At 36.1% G+C, this 19095-nt stretch overlaps 1 protein-coding gene across 1 annotated transcript in view; it reads right to left on the reverse strand.

Annotated features, from left to right (window-relative positions):
* cert (ceramide transfer protein) overlaps positions 1-19095 on the reverse strand; it is a 210772-nt gene that overhangs the window by 56600 nt on the left and 135077 nt on the right. The window contains exons 7-8 of the mRNA XM_090395057.1: positions 14148-14237; positions 7843-7923 (exon numbers count right to left, since the gene is read on the reverse strand). Of these exons, the coding sequence (XP_090251183.1) occupies positions 7843-7923; positions 14148-14237 (171 nt within the window). The remainder of the gene's footprint in view (positions 1-7842; positions 7924-14147; positions 14238-19095) is intronic.

Raw genomic sequence — 19095 nt, forward strand, 5'->3', positions numbered from 1 at the left:
TGGCCCACCCTGGAGTATACCGTATTTATTGCACCTGTAACAAACCATATATAGGAGAAACAGGATGTACAATTCCTATCAGATATAAATAACATAAACGGCACATTAATTATAATAATTATGGTGAAGCTGGCCTTTCTGATCATGCTCTGAACACCTTACATAGAATTGACTGGAAAAGCACTAGTTGTCTACATCACACCAAAACATGGTATGAACACAAATTTAAGGAAGCCTGCAAGATTATTATCAACCACCCCAATCTGAACAATAATGATGGCCTAAAAATCCCAAACATATGGAAGGCATATGTTCGACCCACGGAACCTTCCTCTCTAAGAGCAACTATAAATAGGACTGTACAAAATCCAGGATCCTAAATCAAAAATAACAATTGTAATGCTAAAAATAGGACATTATTTTTACCGAAAGAAAACTATCTGTAAGAAAGAATGTTTATTCATGCTATCATAAATAGAATTTAGCTTGATGTAGTTTATAAATAATTATTTTATTTATTTTTTTTTTTTCTCACTAGAGGTCATGCCAGTAGAATAACCTTTGATCAAATCATTGTTTCTCTAGCTTACTGTATGTAATGTAACTCAGCTTGTCCTGTATATGTGTATATGCTCCAGATGATGATCTTAATATGAAGATTGAAACGTCGGGATATTAAAAGAGTTATTTATAACACGGTTGTAAAGCCCGTAATTTCTAAAATGAATGCTGATCACCGTGTAACACCAAAAGAAAGGATTTATTTGTTTTCTTTGGGATGGACTGAATATATGCTGTTTTATGTGCTGTAAGGTAGATGCCAAAACATAAATATGTAAAGATATAAGATGAACATTAGAAGTATGAATGGAACTAAAGGAGAAACCATTAGAACTAGGATTTTTTGGCAACCCAAGCTATTAAGAATTCTTCAGATGTCTTTTTGGGAAAAGAAAAGAGGATGCATGCACTGGCTGTTCTTTGCATAAAGTAAGGTGATTAGCCTTTCTTGTGATGCCATCTGGATGGGAGGAGAGAAGTGAAGTCATGAAAGGACAAAATTATGTCCAACACCCTGTTACAAGGAAGGCCTAACTAACATTTGAGTAGGGCAAGTTTGATACATCTGGTTATTTCAAAAATAATGTTTGGATTTGCTTTTTTTTATTGCAGCTATCTAAGAGGAACTGAAGATGAAAGATTTCATTCCACTTTGAATTAGTTTTGTTACTCAATCGGAGTAGGTGTTGGATCAAGATAACAAAAACAGGAATCAGACCAGGAAGAGCATAACTAATGAAGGTCATTCCATTTGGCATCACTGTAGTGCCAAAGGATATGAGCCTAAGAATGCTTAGATAAAGGAGGTTTCTGCAGAAAAGTAAAATAGACATGAGAGATAACAGTTATGTGTTTGGAGGGTTGGTCACTGCTATCAGCAAACCTTGTCATCCCTTCCAGCTTGTTCAGCTGAAGAGATGTTTGAATTGCTGACAGAAGTCTCCAAGAACGGTAACTTCAATGTTGAGTGTTTAGACCACAGAAAATCAAACTTTGGAAATGCATATAATCAGAGTGGTTAGCAGAATTCAGAGAATGATAAACACAGCAACTGAATGCTACAAAAAGCAGTAAAGAAATTTTGAACTAGTGTGGATCAGAGGGGATAGGAATTACTAAGTGTAGCTTAGATAAATTAGGTGTACAGCAGTTGTTGAGGTTCCATTAAAAATAACATGTTGGGTATGTAAGACTGTAAATGATGGTGCAAATAATTTAATCATGTGTCATAATTTAAACCACAAATTTTGGTACAGTGGATTTTTTTTTGGTTGAATATCTGTTGTTTTTTGTATGGTGCTTTTGCTGTTTTTTTTTTTGGGGGGGGGGGATAAGTTTTCTGATCTGCAATGTTACTGTATTTATTTATGAGGTCTTTCATGTTTTAGTGTTGTAAAAGTTAGAGTGTACTCAGCATGGAAACTGCAAGACTTGTGCACATCTCCTACAGAGAGAGCATCTCTAGTACCATGTCACTGTGTGGTCTTGATAATCAAACTGCCCAATGCAAAACCATATGCAGACTCCTTCTAGGCATGATCCAGCAAAGGGAGTGGATGCAAGATTATATGCCAGCTGGCTGGGAAGTCTCCTAATATTTTACCATCAGATCTGAATATCTAGCAGTTGGTCTGCTGGATATTACACGAGACCAAACTTGAACCACTTTACTGTTCCCTCAAATATGGGAATGAACTGGAGATCGTGCTCTACAGACCAAAGATGGCAGCAACCACTTCATGCCTCCAGTAATCAAGATATCTTCATTGGCAGTGAGAATCATCTACTGCCTAGATATTTTCTTCAGTTAGGGGAGGTATGCACTTTTTTTTTTTTTGACAGCAATACCTCTAGAGTCCTGTTTATGCAAATAGGATTCACTAAGGAAGGTGGGTTGTTTGGGAGAAATTGTGTGTTATGCACAAAGTTCTACCTCTAGTACTGAAATATATTTGCAATCATATCTCCTGGATATTTCTGAAGTCCTGTTGCAGACTACTTTTTTTTTTTTTTTTTTTTTTTTAACCCACACATAAAAGGCACAAGAACCTATAGCAAACAGATGCTGTGTGAAGGCAGGGTCAAGAATACAGTAATCTGTTGATATTCTTAAATTTTTGAACATTGTAGTCCTTTGGAAATGCTTCATGAGGTAGACTGTTCCAAAGAACTGAGGTGGAAGGAATGAAAGATGACTTTGGTGAGTGTATAGTTCAACAGTAAAAGGATGCTGAGCAGCTATATTATGAGTTTCTGTAGATCTAGAAGAAACACGAGCATAATGGATGCTAATTCTGCTGAACAATGGCCATGAAAATATCGGTAGAAGAGACACAATTCAAAAATTGACCTTCTATGGGATAATGGATGAAGAGCGTTTGTAAGAGAAGTGTCATTTATCAACCGGACTGTCCTTTTCTGAACAGCATCAAGAATTTTTAGGGAGGTCTTAGATGCACCACCCAATACATGAGAGCAGTGTTCCAATGTCAGTTGGATTTGGGATTTGTACAAAGTAAACAACTGTTTGGCATAGAAGTACCATCTTGACTGGAAAAGGATGCCAAGTTTTCTTGGAAGCCATTGATGCTACATGAGTATATCATTGTGCCAGGAAAGGTATGGAGTAAAAGTCAGTGCGAGAAGAGAAATTTGGTCTTGACTGCTGAGCTCAGCATTATCAAAAGTAAGTGGAGAGGATTTGAGGCCTTTTTTTTTTTATTTATGGGAAAACAAACAAAACTGTTTGGAAGCATTGATGTTCACTATATTGATTTCATCACAATATGGATACTGTGAAGATCAGTGCTTAGGGCACTTATTATAGATGATCTTGAAGCATGAGATGTTTGAGAGCAGAAAGGTCTGCCATATGAGTATGATGAATGCATTATCATCAGCAAAACTATGAATAGGGTTGCAGTCAATGAGAGCAGATCATTGATATAAATCAGGAAGAGGGTGGGTGAAATCACAGAACCCTGAGGGACACCAGCATTGACAGTAAAGTCTGAGAAGAGAACACCATCCACCATTACATGTAAGGATTAATCTGACTGCCGATCCATTTACACAAGGATGAAGGCAGTCCAAATGATGATAACTTGTTGAGAAGCCTTCAATGTCAAACTCTATCAAAAGCTTTGGAGATGCCAAAAGCAACAGCACAGGTTTCTCCAAACCTTTCCATGGAATGGGTCTAAATGTGAGTGATGTAGGCCAGAAGATCTCCTATGGATCTGAAGTGGCAAAATTGGTGGTCACTAATTAGATAGCAGTTCCCAAGGTGTTATGAAGAAGCCAACTGTTGGTAACCTTCTCCATCACCTTTGACAAAAGTGATGTAAGGTCAATAGGGAGATAACCTGATGGTAAACATTTCTCATTTTTTTGGAAACTAGCTATATATGAGTTGTCTTCTATGCTGAAGGGTAGACCAGATGAGTACAGTTTAGTGAATAGATGATATAGAACAGGTGTTAGTTCAGCAGCACATTTCTGAGCACAATAGATGGAATTTCATCAGCTAATGCACTCTAATGGCTTAGTATCCAGGTTATTCACGATTCTTCTGATGTCTTTCTGACAAAAGATGACAAGAGGCATGAGATGCAATGTTCTAAGCAAGGAAGGAGGTAATTTTTCATCTATGTAGGAGTTGGAAGAGAAGAATGAAGCCAAGAAATCAGCTTCGTCTTTAGGTGATGCTACAATGCTACTGTTAGGGTAAGATAGAGGAGGAAGCACACATGGACAAAAGTTGTAACCAAAGTGACCAGAAGGCATGATTGCTGGTGGCACAAGCAGCGAGCTTTCTACATTTATCTTTGTTTAATTTAGATTTTGCTCTTTTAATGATGGATTTACAAGTGTTGTTGCAGGCAACTATGTAGGCTGTGAATGAAGCTAGTGTTTTGACCTCAAGCCACTTGTGAAAGGTTGTTTGCTTTTCTTGGACGGCCCTAGCACACTTTTTGGAGAACCATGGTTTAGATATGGTTGGGGAATTTGAAGAGAGCGAGGAATGAAAGTTTGCATTCCAATATGGATTATTTCTGTAACAAGTTCACAACAGGTATCTGGATCTGAAGAGTGAAAACAGCAATCTGCCTATGGAAAAGAGAAGTAAAAGCCAATCAAGTCCTCCCACAGCATTGTTGCAATGCCAGAGCATGCAAGGTTGTGAATGGCTGAAAGAAGGATGTTCCATCAGTGACAAAACTTGGATAAAATTGTGGTCTGAACTGCCAGGAGGAGATGTTATTAAACAGAGTACATGGAAGCAGAACTAGTTAAGAAAAGATCTAAAGTATTGAATGAGTGAAAACGACTGTCAGGAAGATGAATGATCTGTTTTAAGTCATTGCTTATAACAAAAAAATTGTTGCCTCTTTTCCAGTTTGGTCACTGAAATTTGAAAAAGGGAGCCAATTAGAATTATGGACATTGAAATCACCAAAAAGGATGACTTCACTGTTTAGAAATTCTGACTTATGAAATCAAGCTTTGAAGATAAATCAAAAAGGTCACAGTGAATTAACCCTTCTTACCCTAGGTATACAATTTAATACTGCTTCCTCTAGATGACCATTAACTATATCCCATACACTACTAACATCCTTACCCTGCAGTATTTTATGCCATGGTACAGATTTAAGCTTCTTCCTAAGCATGTCATAATCACCTGCCTTGTAGTTCCACAGATACTCCCTCCTTGAGAGAATATTCCTCATGGTTTGCAATCTTCCAAGTCAAGACTTGCATGGTCACTTTCACCAATTGGAGGCAATGTTGTCACCTCGGTTATGGGTAGCTCTTCTGATCCTATGACTAGGTCCAATACCCTCCCACTCCTAGTTCCTTCCATCACATTCTGCCTTAAGTGATTATCTCTCAGTAGGTGTATAAATTCTATTTCCTTCCTACCATGTGATCTTCCTTCCTTCCTTCCTTCCAGTCTATATCTCCATAGCTGAAGTCCCTTGATCCTTACTTATCGTACTAATTTGACGATGCATGTCTTTCAGATCATCCGTGGAACTCCTTGGCCTAAAGCAACAACCAACTGTATATTTTGTCTTATAGCCTTAATCTCACATCAGATTGTTTCAAATGAACAGCCAACCTCTTGCCTGTCTCCTATTCTTTTTCGTTGCAATTCATCTATCATCAGCAGTACTATTAGTCAGGATCATTTTATGATTATCTTTTGAGCTGCTTCTTAAGTTTTCCATTTACAAATGGATTCACCATATGCTTTGCCAACTGAGTCAATGTCTTCTTACAATTTTGCCACTCAGTTATCAAGGTTTGATGGTTGCTGTTAAACTTCTATTTTTGTCTCTGTTAATATTTATATATTTGAGTCTATAGTTCAAATCTAAGATGTTCAAACTTTTATTCTTTTCAGAACTTCAGTATTCATTTTTCAATTTATCCTACAAAAACATGAAGTTTTAATAACTTCCTACTTCAGATTCCAAGCACACAGTTCTATCCTGGGCCAATCACTCAATACCAATAAGACTTTTCTTGTTTTGTATTTCTGGAGATGAATTTATTAACATTTTTATGCTAAAAAGGGATATTAGTGCTGATAAGTCCATTATGAAAAGAAATCTGTAGATACTATTAGCTCTGCCTCCTTTCCCAAATTTTTCTGTAATATTTCACATCAAATTAGAAATTTTGTTCATAGGGTTATAAGTATATAGACAAACTTATTTTAAAAGTTTTAAATCAGCAAATCATAAAAAAAAGTTACATTTTAATTGTCACTGGGACTAACAGCTTTTCAAACAACCAAATAAGACTTTCTCCATGATAAAGGCTTGCCTCTACTTTACTTTTAAGAGCTTGTTACAATGCATTTTAAAAACTTATCTTCTGAGATGTTAAACATCTCAGAAGACAAAATAAGGAAAGCATGAAAAAAACATAAGAAAATAACAGTGGAAAAAATAACACATTTAGATTACTGAAAAAGAGAGCCAAAAGGCTTCACTTCGGCGATGCAAATTATTCAAATTAAGTGGATACTGAATCCAACATCATTTTAAAGCCGAATATAGAAACTATAAAAGTTTAAAAAGCTTTATAGTTTTAAAAAAAAATTTTTTTTTTTTTATAGTTATATAGTTTTTATAAAGAGCTTTTATAGTTTCTCTATTCGACTTTGAAATAATGTTGGATTCAATACACTTAATTTGAAGCATTTAGATTATATTTTAAATGAAACATGAAACAATAATATGCAGGAGGAGAGTAACAATTATCAGTTGCAACAATGCATAAGCACTTAATCAGATCCCCCCCGATCTATTTATAAGAAATATTTACTGCATTCTAACTGACTGGAATTTAATGAAATTCAGTATTTGTAATCTTTACTAACTTTTATCGAGCCATCTCAGTGTTGGTATAAATCGGACAAGTTTATGTATCACAATAGACAGAATGATTTATGGAGGAAAACACAGAAAAAACTGCAATTAATCAGTGAAAATGGCAAATTAACCAACCAAATGATCATACAGATGAAATACATAAATTTATGTTTTACATCCATATTTTTTATTTCAATACCTAAATGTTATTTCAGCTTCAACAGGCATTTTACATTTATATAATTACTGATGGGTAAAAACATCAAGGATAGTAAAACAGTTAAATCTGAAATTAAGCGAAGCCAGCTTGGTGAGAAGCTAGTTGAATCAACTGATATAGGATTAGAGAAATTAGTCAAAAATGCTAAACTAGCAGTATACAAGACATCATTCGTAGCAGTTTTAACTTGGCTCTGAGAGTTGAGATAGGGAAAAAAACAGATCATGGACTAGAAATCAACAGATATGAGAGTTTTGAGAAAAATTAGGAAGTGAGCAGATGTTATTAAGTGTTAGAAGAGCTAATGTAAAGTGGCATGGTCCTTAAACAGAAAGAGAGCAAGAGCAAGGCCAAGATTTAGATAGACTGACAGACAGCAAGACTGGAACACTATACAGTATTTCAATCTTTTGTAAGGGATGTTCAGGACACTGAGTCCTGAACATTCCTTAAAGTATATAAATAAGGAAACAGTAGTCATTGCAATTTGAAATTATATAAAATTATAGGTATTGCAGTGAACCTGTAAGATGTTTAGTACATGAATGTGAAACTGTTCATTTTGCGAATAAATGATAGTTAGCAGAGAGATAGTCATCAAAATGAATCTTTTTTTTTTTTTTTATATAAGCCTTGAATAATTGACTTACTCAAGTTAATAAAAGATGTTCTTACCTTTGGCCACAATGGATGCTGATAAGCAGAAACAGAAGGTGAAGGTTGTGTGACTTCTTTAATTCTTGTTCTTATTAATCTCTGAAAATGAATGAAAGAGAGGTAGAAATATTAAAAATGGCTATAGATAACTTTTCATAAAGCTTAATTATATGTAACATAAATTTTAACCTAAATCTACTATACAATTTTTATTTTTTAAATGACAATCCCATACATAAAGGTTGTAAATACCGATCTCCATACAGCACTACACTACTGGGGGACAATGTTGCTCGCATCCACAGTGATCCTTAAGCCATACGTGTCCCCTGGGTGGTGCTAAATGAGCAACAGTGATAGGCAGCCAGTCCATCCTAAAGATCTCCTGGCCCAATTTCATGATGTCTACTGAATATAGTGACTTGCAGAAACCAGAATTTAGAAACATTGGTCCCACACTACATATTTGTCAATTAAATACTGAATCTATTAGCAAAGCCAAATGCAATTATTTATCGAAATCATTGTTAACCAACAATGTTGATGCGATTGCTATCCAGGAAACAAGTGCTGCTGATCTTGAACAACTCCTTAAAAGAGGTCACATTCCAGGCTACACTGCTATTGGCGCAACTTATCATGAAGTATATGGAATAGCAACGTACGTGCAAAATAGTTTTAACACTTTCATTGCCAAGCTGAAAATTGGAATTTCGTGTGGTGGCGAAATTTTTTTCTATTTTGTTAGCGACGTCCACGCGATAACGCGTGGTTGGCTGTTTGGTGAGGGCTTGCATCACGCGATATCGTTCATTACCAAGCTGAAAATTGGAATTTCGTGTGGTGGCCAAATTTTTTTTAATTTTTTTTATTTAGTTAGCGACGTCCACGTGATAACGCATGATCGACCGTTTGGTGAGAACTTGCATCACGCGATATCGTTCATTACCAAGCTGAAAATTGGAATTTCGTGTGGTGGCCAAATTTTTTTTATTTTTTTATTTAGTTAGCGACGTCCACGCAATAATGAGTAATCGGCCATTCGGTGAGAACTCGCATCACGCGATATTGCGTGATTGGCAATGAACATGTTAAAGAAGTTTTCTTCTATCTCAAAATATTACAATGACGAATATTTATAGCCACCTGGATCATCTTGGCCGGAAAAAATTATTCCTATTGCTTAACATCCAGCAATTTATATTGGGGACTTAAATAGTCACCATGAACAGTGGAATTATGCTCAAAACAATGAATGTGGTGAAAAACTTGTTGATTGGATAGAACTAAATAATCTTCATTTAGTCTTTGATGCCAAAGACAAAGGCACTTTTAGATCTGCAGTCTGGAAAAGAAACTATAACCCTGATTTATGTCTTGTGAGCAAAAATAATTCAGGTCACCCTATACAAAATTTGAGATGGGTCTTAACTGACTTAACAACACAGACTGGTATTAATTGACACATTGAGCAAAAATAATTCAGGTCACCCTATACAAAATTTGAGATGGGTCTTAACTGACTTTCCTCATAGTCAACACAGACTGGTATTAATTCCACTTGTCAGATCAATACCTTTTCCATGTTTAAATTTCAAAAAGGCTGACTGGAATAAACAAGCAAATGAACTCAACAAATGTATTCGCTGGATATCTCCAACAAGTAGCAATTTTAATCAATTTATAGGTGTAGTCCTGCTTGCTGCCAAGAAAAGTATTCCTAGAGGTAATAGGCATAACTATATATGTGGTTGGAGCGAGAAATGTGAATTACTTTATAATGAATATCAGATGAACAATGACCCAAAAGCAGCAGATGAACTTCTAGAAAAATTGGATATATCCTGAAGGAAAAAATTGGTAACCACAGTTGAAGTATAGACTTTACTCATTCCAGCAGTAAAGCTTGGAGCCTTCTTAGGAAACTAATTAAAGAACAACCAAGAATCACTCCAGATCAAATAGCTATACATATTGATAATACATCATGTACCCCAATCAATAAAAAGCATACAAGATAAATAAGAGAAAATTAAAAGAATTTAGCAAGACTTCACATATAACTTCAAATTTCGCATGCCATTTTACGCAGCAAGAAGTTGAAGCAGCCTTAAAACCTGGTAAGGCTCCTGATTTTGATAACATTCATCCAGAATTTTTAATTAATCTGGGAAGAAATGCAAGATTATGGTTGACTAAGTTCTATACTGACATACAACTGGTAAACTTCCCACTATTTTTAAAAAAGCAAAAATACTTTCAGTTTTAAAGCCTTTTAACTAGAAAGTTACCGACCTATTACTCTCCTCAGTTGTTGTTATAAACTCTTTGAAAGACTTATTTATAATAGAATAAGCGTTGCTATTTTTAAATAAGTCTCAGTAGAAGAATCTGGCTTCAGACCAAATTGTGGGTGTTGTGACCAGGTTCCCTATTTAGTAACTCACATAGAAGCTGGTTTTCAAAAAGGTTTAAAAACATCAGCAGCCTTTAACACCATCTGGACACAAGGCCCTCTATATAAATTATATAAAATTATCTCATGTAAAACAATAGTCCATATCATTAACAATATGCTAAGAGATAGAAGATTAATAGTGGATATAGGTAATAAAACTAGCAGCGAAAGGAGTTAAATAATGGATTGCCATAGGGATCTGTTTCATCTCCCTGTTATGCCAACGATATAGCAAAAACTATACAGCATAAATACATAAGTCGTACAGAAGAAATTCTAAAAGCTGATTTAACTATACTGGATGAATATTTTAATAGATGTAGACTGTTTTTAAATAGGAGCTAAACAGTAATATCTTGTTTTCATCTAAATAATAACTTGGCAAATGTGGAACTAAAAATTGAATTGAACAACACTATACTTCCATATAATCTTCTTCTTCTTCTTCTTCGCATTATTCCCGCTTCCTATGCAGGGTCCGCGTGTTACTTAGATGCGACATCTTGTTAGTACTACTCCCAACTGACCCGTCGCCAGGTCTGCCGCTGGGGGGGGGGGGGATATATATTTTTGACTGTAGAGGCGTATGTTCACGGGCTGGTTTGCCTGCTTGCGGGATGAAAAACGCCAGATAAACTGGCGGAAAAAACCCTACTGACCGTGCCCAAGACCGGCTAACTTGGCTATGCCTGAGGAAGATCCTCAAATTCCTCACGTCTATAACAGGATTCGAACCTGGGACACTCCTTCCCCAGACATATGGTTGCGAAGCGCAAAGCCACTAGGCTAACCGTGCGGTCACTATACTTCCATATAATAAATTCCCTAAGTACTTGGGAGTCCGTTCTCTCACTTTCAGGCAAACATCTTTCAAACTTGGCATACAAACTAAGGACACATAATAATATTCTACAGAGACTGTGGCGCTACCTGGGGCTCAAGAGCTTCTACCCTTTGGACAACAGCCCTTGCTTTGGTATTCTCAAGTGCTGAATATTGTGCTCCTGTGTGGCTAAATAGTCCTCACACAAGGATTATCGATTCACAATTGAATAATACCTTTAGATTAATTATAGGTTCTATTAGATCGACTCCCACATATTGGTCACTTCTTTTAGGAGACATTATCACTACAGAATTAAGTAAATTGAATTCTTTAGTCTGCGAATTTTAAAATGCTGGTAATCCAAACCTACCTATTCATCAGGATCTCCTAACTCTTAATGTCAATATATTGAAATCTTGCCATCTATCACTACGAGCAGCAGAAGAACTAGTTCTAAATAATTTTAATTCTTTATCAAAGTGGGAAGAAACATGGAAGGAAAATCCGAAAGAACATTTGCATAATATCTCTAAAGGTGATCAAATCATTACAGGATCGCATCTACCTCACAAAACCTGAACAATACTAAATAGGATTCAGACAAACCATGGCCTATGTGGAGATATTCGCTATAAATGGAACAGACAATCATCTCCAGTATGTTACTGTAGTGCTCCACGATAGACTATGCAACATATTGTAAAAGATTCTCGTGGAAAGACTTAGATGTTGGTTATGCATTTTTACTAAATAATTTAAGGAAATTACAACGTAAACTAGGATATAGATTAAAATAAATTTTAATATACTTCAATATTTTGGCAACGTCACGTTGCCATTTTCAAGGAACTTAAGAACAAGACACGTGCACGCAGGCACAACAGACAGTAAGTGAGGAAGAAGCAGGAAGCTATTATTTCTCCTAAGGTCCTGATGGTGTCCCCTAGCGGGCAATGTTGGTATTCTTGGGCAATTGGGCTGAAGGTCTTCTGATGTAGGTTTCCCAAATTTGAGGCAGTCTCATGCAGCCAAATTTGTTGAGGTTTGGATTGTTTCTTAGGGCTGAAGCTGATTCCATGAAAAGCCTTTCATATTTGTATTTACTACGGTGTATTATCTTGGCTTTCTTCCACCATATTCTATGGCAGGCATCCAGCGCATGGTCAGCAAGACCAGAGTGGCTGTATTGGTGAAACCGGATGTAGTCCTTGTGTTCTGAAATTCTGATATTTGCTGTCCTGCCTGTTTGGCCAAAGTAGGACAACTTACAGCTGCAAGGGACATGGTATACACCAGGTAGGCCTGGGGGTGGGGGGGGGGGGGTGGAGGAGGTTGGTCTTTAGTAGAGCGGATAAGGGATGCCAATTTTTTATATGGTCTGTAACAAGAAGTTGTCGTGTTTTTTTTAGGATTTTTGTAATTTTTTCCGAGGTGCCTCGGATATAGGGTATGATGATGGATTTAGAGTAGTCCTTGTTGTGAAGGGGGGGGGGGGGTTATGGTTTACTGGTTTCAATATTTTTTGGATTTTTTTTTGGGGGGGGGGGATAGCCATTGGCTGAGAAAGTGTTGAGAATGTGGTTTAGTTCTGTGGTTATGGCATTGTCATTTGAACAGTAAGTTTAGCCCTGTTGTGTAGTGTCTTAATGACTCCATATTGTTGCGAGGAGGGGTGGTGGAATTGTTGGTGAATGTATCTGCCTGTATGGGTGGGTTTTCTATAGACTGAGAAAAACCAAGGTTCCATCAGGCTGGCAGGTGACTACTGTGTCTAAGAAAGGCAGCTGTTTTTTTCTTTTCGGAGAAATTATTAGGAGAAATAATAGCTTCCTGATTCTTCCTCACTTACTGTTTGTTGTGCCTGCGTGCACGTGTCTTGTTCTTAAGTTCCTTGAAAATGGCAACGTGACGTTCCCAAAATATTGAAGTATATTAAATTTATTTTAATGTATATCCTAGTTTACGTTGTAATTTCCTTAAATTATTTAGTAAAAATATTGTAAAAGAATGTACCTTTTTGTGCTTATCTGAATGACTGGAATGACTTTTTACAAGCAGCTCCTGAAGCTATGACTTGGATTACAAATTTAGATCTGAATTTATAATGATGCATAAGTTTTTAACTTAAAATATTTTAAATTCTTCAATCCTGTCAATATATAATGACATCATGATTCTCTTTTTTAACATCATGTTTTTGCGATGCGCTATGTATGTATGCATATATGTACTACACTACTTTTCACTGTCGAACTGTAATCATTCATCTGTCAATGGCACCTCCTTTCTTACATCTCCAACTACCAATTTCTTCTATAAACATCCTATCTCACTCTACACACACACACACACACACACACACCTCAATCTCACAAATTCTTTTCTAATATCCTCACTCATGTTCATATCTTTCATGTTAGCTTCTTTACTATTGTTTCTTTGTTCTTCTACCTTTCTACAGTCTTTCACATTTACCTGTCCTACTACTCTCTGCTGTGTCATTCACCACATTCCCTGTTCTCAACTTCTGCTATGTTCATATTGCTTACATCATTCATGCTATCACTGACTGCTTCTTTCACATCATTCACCCACTTCATAACTTTCTGACAACTCACTGACTATTCTTTGACAGTATCTTTCTTCAGTATTTCTTCACCCTTAAACATCCATAACTTATCCAAATCCAATGAATACATATAGCATACCTCATATTCCACAAAACTACTAAAATAAAAATTTAACTTTCAGGGAGAAAGCTACCACAAATCTTGCTTTCAATGCCTATCAGTAGGTATGTCTTTTTAAGACTCTTTAATATACAAATAAATTTAATTATAACTTGATTTTAGCTTTAGGCTTGAACACAGGTACTGCTTCATTACCATAAAGATTTTGCTATTTTTTGACGACTGGAATAGGGAGTTACATGAAAATATTCAGAAAGTCATGGCATGCTATAGCAGTTTTTGCAACTAGAAGAATGTATTTTAATTTCCAATGGAAATTTTTGAACTACACAATTATTTTTTAACTCACCTTTTCCTCCTCTTGCTGTTCACTTTTGTCAAGTGCTGCATCAACAGCATCAAAGAATTCCTCCTCATTAATAGCACAATGAGGCCCTTCCTAGAAAAATATTAATATCAGTTACCTTCTGCAGTAATTTATTGTACTGTGCGACCACAGATGCGAGGCCCCTCAACACTTCTGCACATGTCAGAAGAAGAAGGCGAATCCATTCTGATAATAGGGTAATCAATGCTTTTCATGGGATGAGTGTTTATTATTATACGTCGGAAAATTAGCTTTTCTTTTATGAAAATTCTAGTTTTTAAAATGGTAATTATTTTGCTTGTACAACAGTTGGAAAATTTTACGTATAAAGCACGTGATTTCGTGACGATTTCGTACATCACCTTATTCCTTTCTCCCCTTCAACATGAATTGACTCTTCTTGGCAATCTGCCAGCAACGGCTCTCACTTCTGTGGTCAGACAGTATTAAATTTTTAAATCCTTACAATGAAGAAATATTGCAAAAAAAATGAAATAAAATAATAATAAAGGAAAGCTCATCAAGATTCTTGAGATCAATTCATTTTCTTTAGTAATAATGAAAATGAAATAGTAAACACTTAAATAAACCAGAGGTAAACAATTAACTCATTAACTGTTAGTAAGCTACAAAATATCAAGTTTATTATGACTTTCTAAAGCAAAAGCAAAGATTAAAAGCATTTATATATATATACATTGTTTTTTCCAATTTTGCACTATTATGTCAAGAAATTTTAGAGTGCACTGTTCTTCTTAGTCAATCCTTCCATGGTTGAGAACTTGTGACCGAATGTATCAGTCTTCTCCATCTGTCTTTGTCTTCTTTCATTCTAACTGCATCCTCCAACCTTAGTCCAGTAAAATATATATATATATAGTCTAAATAGGTGTAGAAATTTTTTCACTTGGTTATAAATTAAAAGCATCAAGAAATTATATTGTTGTTTAATCCTTTATCCACGTGTAAGCAAACAAAGTTTGCATGTGAAGTTTCTTCGTATATAGAAGCCAATGACTTCAACATTGCCTTAGTATTCCATAATGCAAAGCACACATCCTTTCAGGTGTGTATAATGCTATGCATTATAGGAAAGGCCACTACCCAGAATACTAGGGTAGTGATCCTTCTTGGAAATATAAAGGAAATACCAGGATACAAAGGCAAGTAACGTGTAGTCATTAGCTCCTATATACATGTACCCTATTCATGAAGAAAAAACTTCATGAATAGACTACTCTTTGCATTTTTAATTTAAACTATTCTCATCATCATCAAATACCTGGCAACATGTAGCCTCAAGGGGTGTATAGGATATGATAGTACTACATGAAAAATTTACATCATTACTAACTACAATTTTCCTCCAAATCAGTCTGTTACTTGACAAGACTCCAACATTATCAGATCTTATATTTCTATCGTCTAAGGCACTTTGTACCGTATCAATCTACCAATATCTTGGTCTTCCTCTGGGTCGTTTACCTGCCAACCTGGCAGAGAACACTTGTTTTGCTAATCTTTCCTCACCCATTCTGTTTAAGTGACCATACCACCTGAGATTAGCTCTGCTAATGCATTCCTGGATGCCGACAATGTCAAGTTCTTTCCTAATATCCTCATTTTTAATAAGATATTGCACTGATGCCATCTGTTCACACCTCTAATCTTTCTCAGGACTCTCATATCTACGGTCTCTAGTCTTTGGTCAAGTGTTTTACTTCTGACCCAGCTCTCAGATCCATAAGTTAAAACTGGTTTGAACACTGTTGTATACAGCTAATTCAGTGTTCCGACTAATTTCTCTCTTATTCCATATGAATTTATTCAATTGACTTCCTACCATACCAGCTTTGTTGATTCTGTTGTCTATTTCCATATTTAATTTACCATCTTCACTAAAAATCGTGCCTAAGTAGCTGAAATGTTATACCTGTTCCACAGGTTCTCCATTCACAGCGCAGTTGACATTTTCAACGATCCTGCCTATTTTCATTGCCTTTGTCCTTTTTATTGCTGACCTTCATGCCATATCAATTACAACAGGTATTCAATTTAGTCAGGGAAACTTGTAGTGGATTTATTTAGGAGTATATAACATCGTCTGCATAAAGCAAAGGGCTGACATTAACATCTCCAATTCTGATATCATGTTTAATGCCACTTTCCTTCATAATGTGATCCATATAGATAATGAATAACAGAGGGGATAATGTACATCCTTGTCTCATGCCAGATTTAACATTAAACCATCTTCCTGTACTTCAATTCTAACTGCTGACTTACAACTCAAATACAGACTAAGTATTGGTTGATATAATGCCCCATTGACACCATATAACTGCAGTGTATTGAATAGGTTCTCTCTTGGCACCTTGTCATATGCCTTTTCCAAATCGACAAAACTTAAATACAGATCTTTGTTATATTCCCATGCTTTCTCGACTATTTGTCGAGAAGTGAAGATCTGATCCTGACAGCCTCTATTTGGCCTGAATCCAGCTTGTTCTTCACCCAGCTTTTCTTCCACAATTCTTCTCAACCGTTTCTCAAGCATACTTGCATAGATCTTGCCAGGAACACTCAGTAGGGAAATACCTCTGTAATTCTCACATTCAGTTTTATTTCCTTTTTTATATATGGGTACTATGAGAGCTCTACTCCAATCATCGGGAATTCGTCCCTCTGTCCAGGCTTTCTGAACTATGCAGTGCAGCCACTGAATACCACCATACTTCAGCATTTCCAGTCGAATATCATCTACTCCTGCTGCCTTTCCACATTTCAAGCCTTTGATGGCTTTTTCTACTTCAAGTATGGATATGTATTCCTGACTGCATGCCTGGTCAGTGTTTTTTTATCACTGTGCTGTCATCACTGCTTGTTTCATTTAGCAGTTTTTCAAAGTAATTACTCCATACTTCAAGGATATCTTTTTCTCCTGTTTTCATGTCACCTTTATCATCTCTAACTCCTTTTACAGCATTCTTCCCTCCATTCCTAAGCCTCTTCAACAACCTCCAGAATATTTTGCCACCTTCTTGATATTTATTTTCTATATTCTTGCCAAAGTCCTCCCATTACTTTTGTTTAGCTAGTTTTAAACACTGTTTAGCTTTCTTACATTTGTCTCTGTATTCTGTAAGAGTAAAAGCTGACTTATTTGCCAGGAACTTTTGAGATGCTTTCTGCTTTTCCTTCACTGCCTCTTTAACTTCCTGTGTCCACCAGGGAGTTCTGATTTTTTTATCCTTGCACACAACCTCACCACATGCCTCTCTGGCAGAATCAATCAATGTTTTCTTCAGAGTTTGCCACTGAATCTCCAAGGTTTGATTCCTGTTCTCAAACTCTTTCATTTTCTTTTCAATAATCTTTCTGTATTTTAGTCTACAGTTCACATCTGAGAGCTGCTCAACTTTTATTCGCTTTAAAACTTTCTTACATGTTATTCTTTTCAATATGAAATTCAATTTTATCCTGCTCAAGACTAAATAGTGATCACTTCCAATTTCAAATCCTCTGTACACTCTGGTGTCCTGCACCAGGGAGAAAACATCACTATCAACAATAACATAGTCAATGAGACTTTTCTTATTCCTAGCCTCTTCTCTCCATGTGAATTTGTGCACATTTTTATGTTGAAACATGGTGTTAGTAATAACCAGTCCATGTCCTGAGCAGAAATCCAACAGATATTTGCCATTATTATTAGCTTTGCTCTTTTCTCCAAATTTTCCCAAAATATTTTTGTATGTCTCGCAATCATTTCCTATTCTGCTATTTAGATCCCCAACAAGGACCAACTTTTCCTTTTTCATTGCGTCAGTTGCTTTTTCTAGAGCGTCAAAAAATTCCTCCACTTCTACCTTAGTAGAACCTTCTGTGGGACCCTAGGCACAAATAAGTCTCATTGTCCAGTTCCCCATTCTCATATTTGCCCACATTACTCTACTTGAGACTGCCTTCCATTCAAGAAGATTAACCTCGTATTTTGTGTTGAATACTATGGCTACTCCTTCTTTTCCTTGATTGTCATTGCCTGAATATAACATTTTGTATTTATTGCTTAGAAAGATCTCACCAGTTTTGGTCTTTTTTGTTTCAGTCACCCCTATTATGTCGATCTGGTACTTATCTAATTCCTCACCTAGCTCCATTTCTTTGCCATTCAGGCTTCTTACGTTGATAATACCGATCTTTAACTCTGGTGATGTTGAGTTGGGGTTTGTTTTCAGATTTGTTCCAGTAGCTGACTTTTCGCTGTTCGCCCTGGTTCCCTGGCAAAAACAACGGGGGCCTTGTTTAACCGGGCGACGCCCCAGCCGGCATGAAATTTTGTCATGTTGTACCATCATTTTTTATTTTATTTTAACCAATAAGAATACAATTTGGTCGGCTAAATCCCAAATTGCCAGCCCATCCTCGTTCGTTCAGTATCAAAGTAGATACCCAACAGGGTGCCCCACGAGAAGGTGAGGATTGGACATTAGGTCAGAAGCCCTGGTCGGTTCTCCGCATTCCTTTAAAAGCTATGTGGAGGTCTCCTCTCAGTTATACAGCTTTGACCCTTAAGCACCCCCTAAAATTAAGTTATGATTCATAATTTGTAATTTTTGGCAACAGAATAAATTTTCAATTAATGTAACATATGATAAATTAAATATAAGATTATAAATATGTTAGTAGTAGGGTAATATATCATTTTGACTTTATCATGTAAAATGTCATAAACTTCCTGACATGTACCATCAGGCAGTGTACGGATTATTACGATAGTCCTACATGAAAAGTTACATTATTACTAACTTCTGATCAACAATTTTCCTCCAAATTAATATTTTACTTGTCAAGACACTGATATTATCAGATCTTATGTTTTTGTTTTCTAAGGCACTTTTACTGTATCAATGCATCTAGACTTCGATCT

This window comes from Typopeltis vanoorti, chromosome 6, assembly GCF_054136105.1.
Source record: "Typopeltis vanoorti isolate ZY-2024b chromosome 6, IOZ_Tvanoo_1.0, whole genome shotgun sequence".
In the NCBI taxonomy this organism is placed as follows: domain Eukaryota; kingdom Metazoa; phylum Arthropoda; class Arachnida; order Uropygi; family Thelyphonidae; genus Typopeltis; species Typopeltis vanoorti.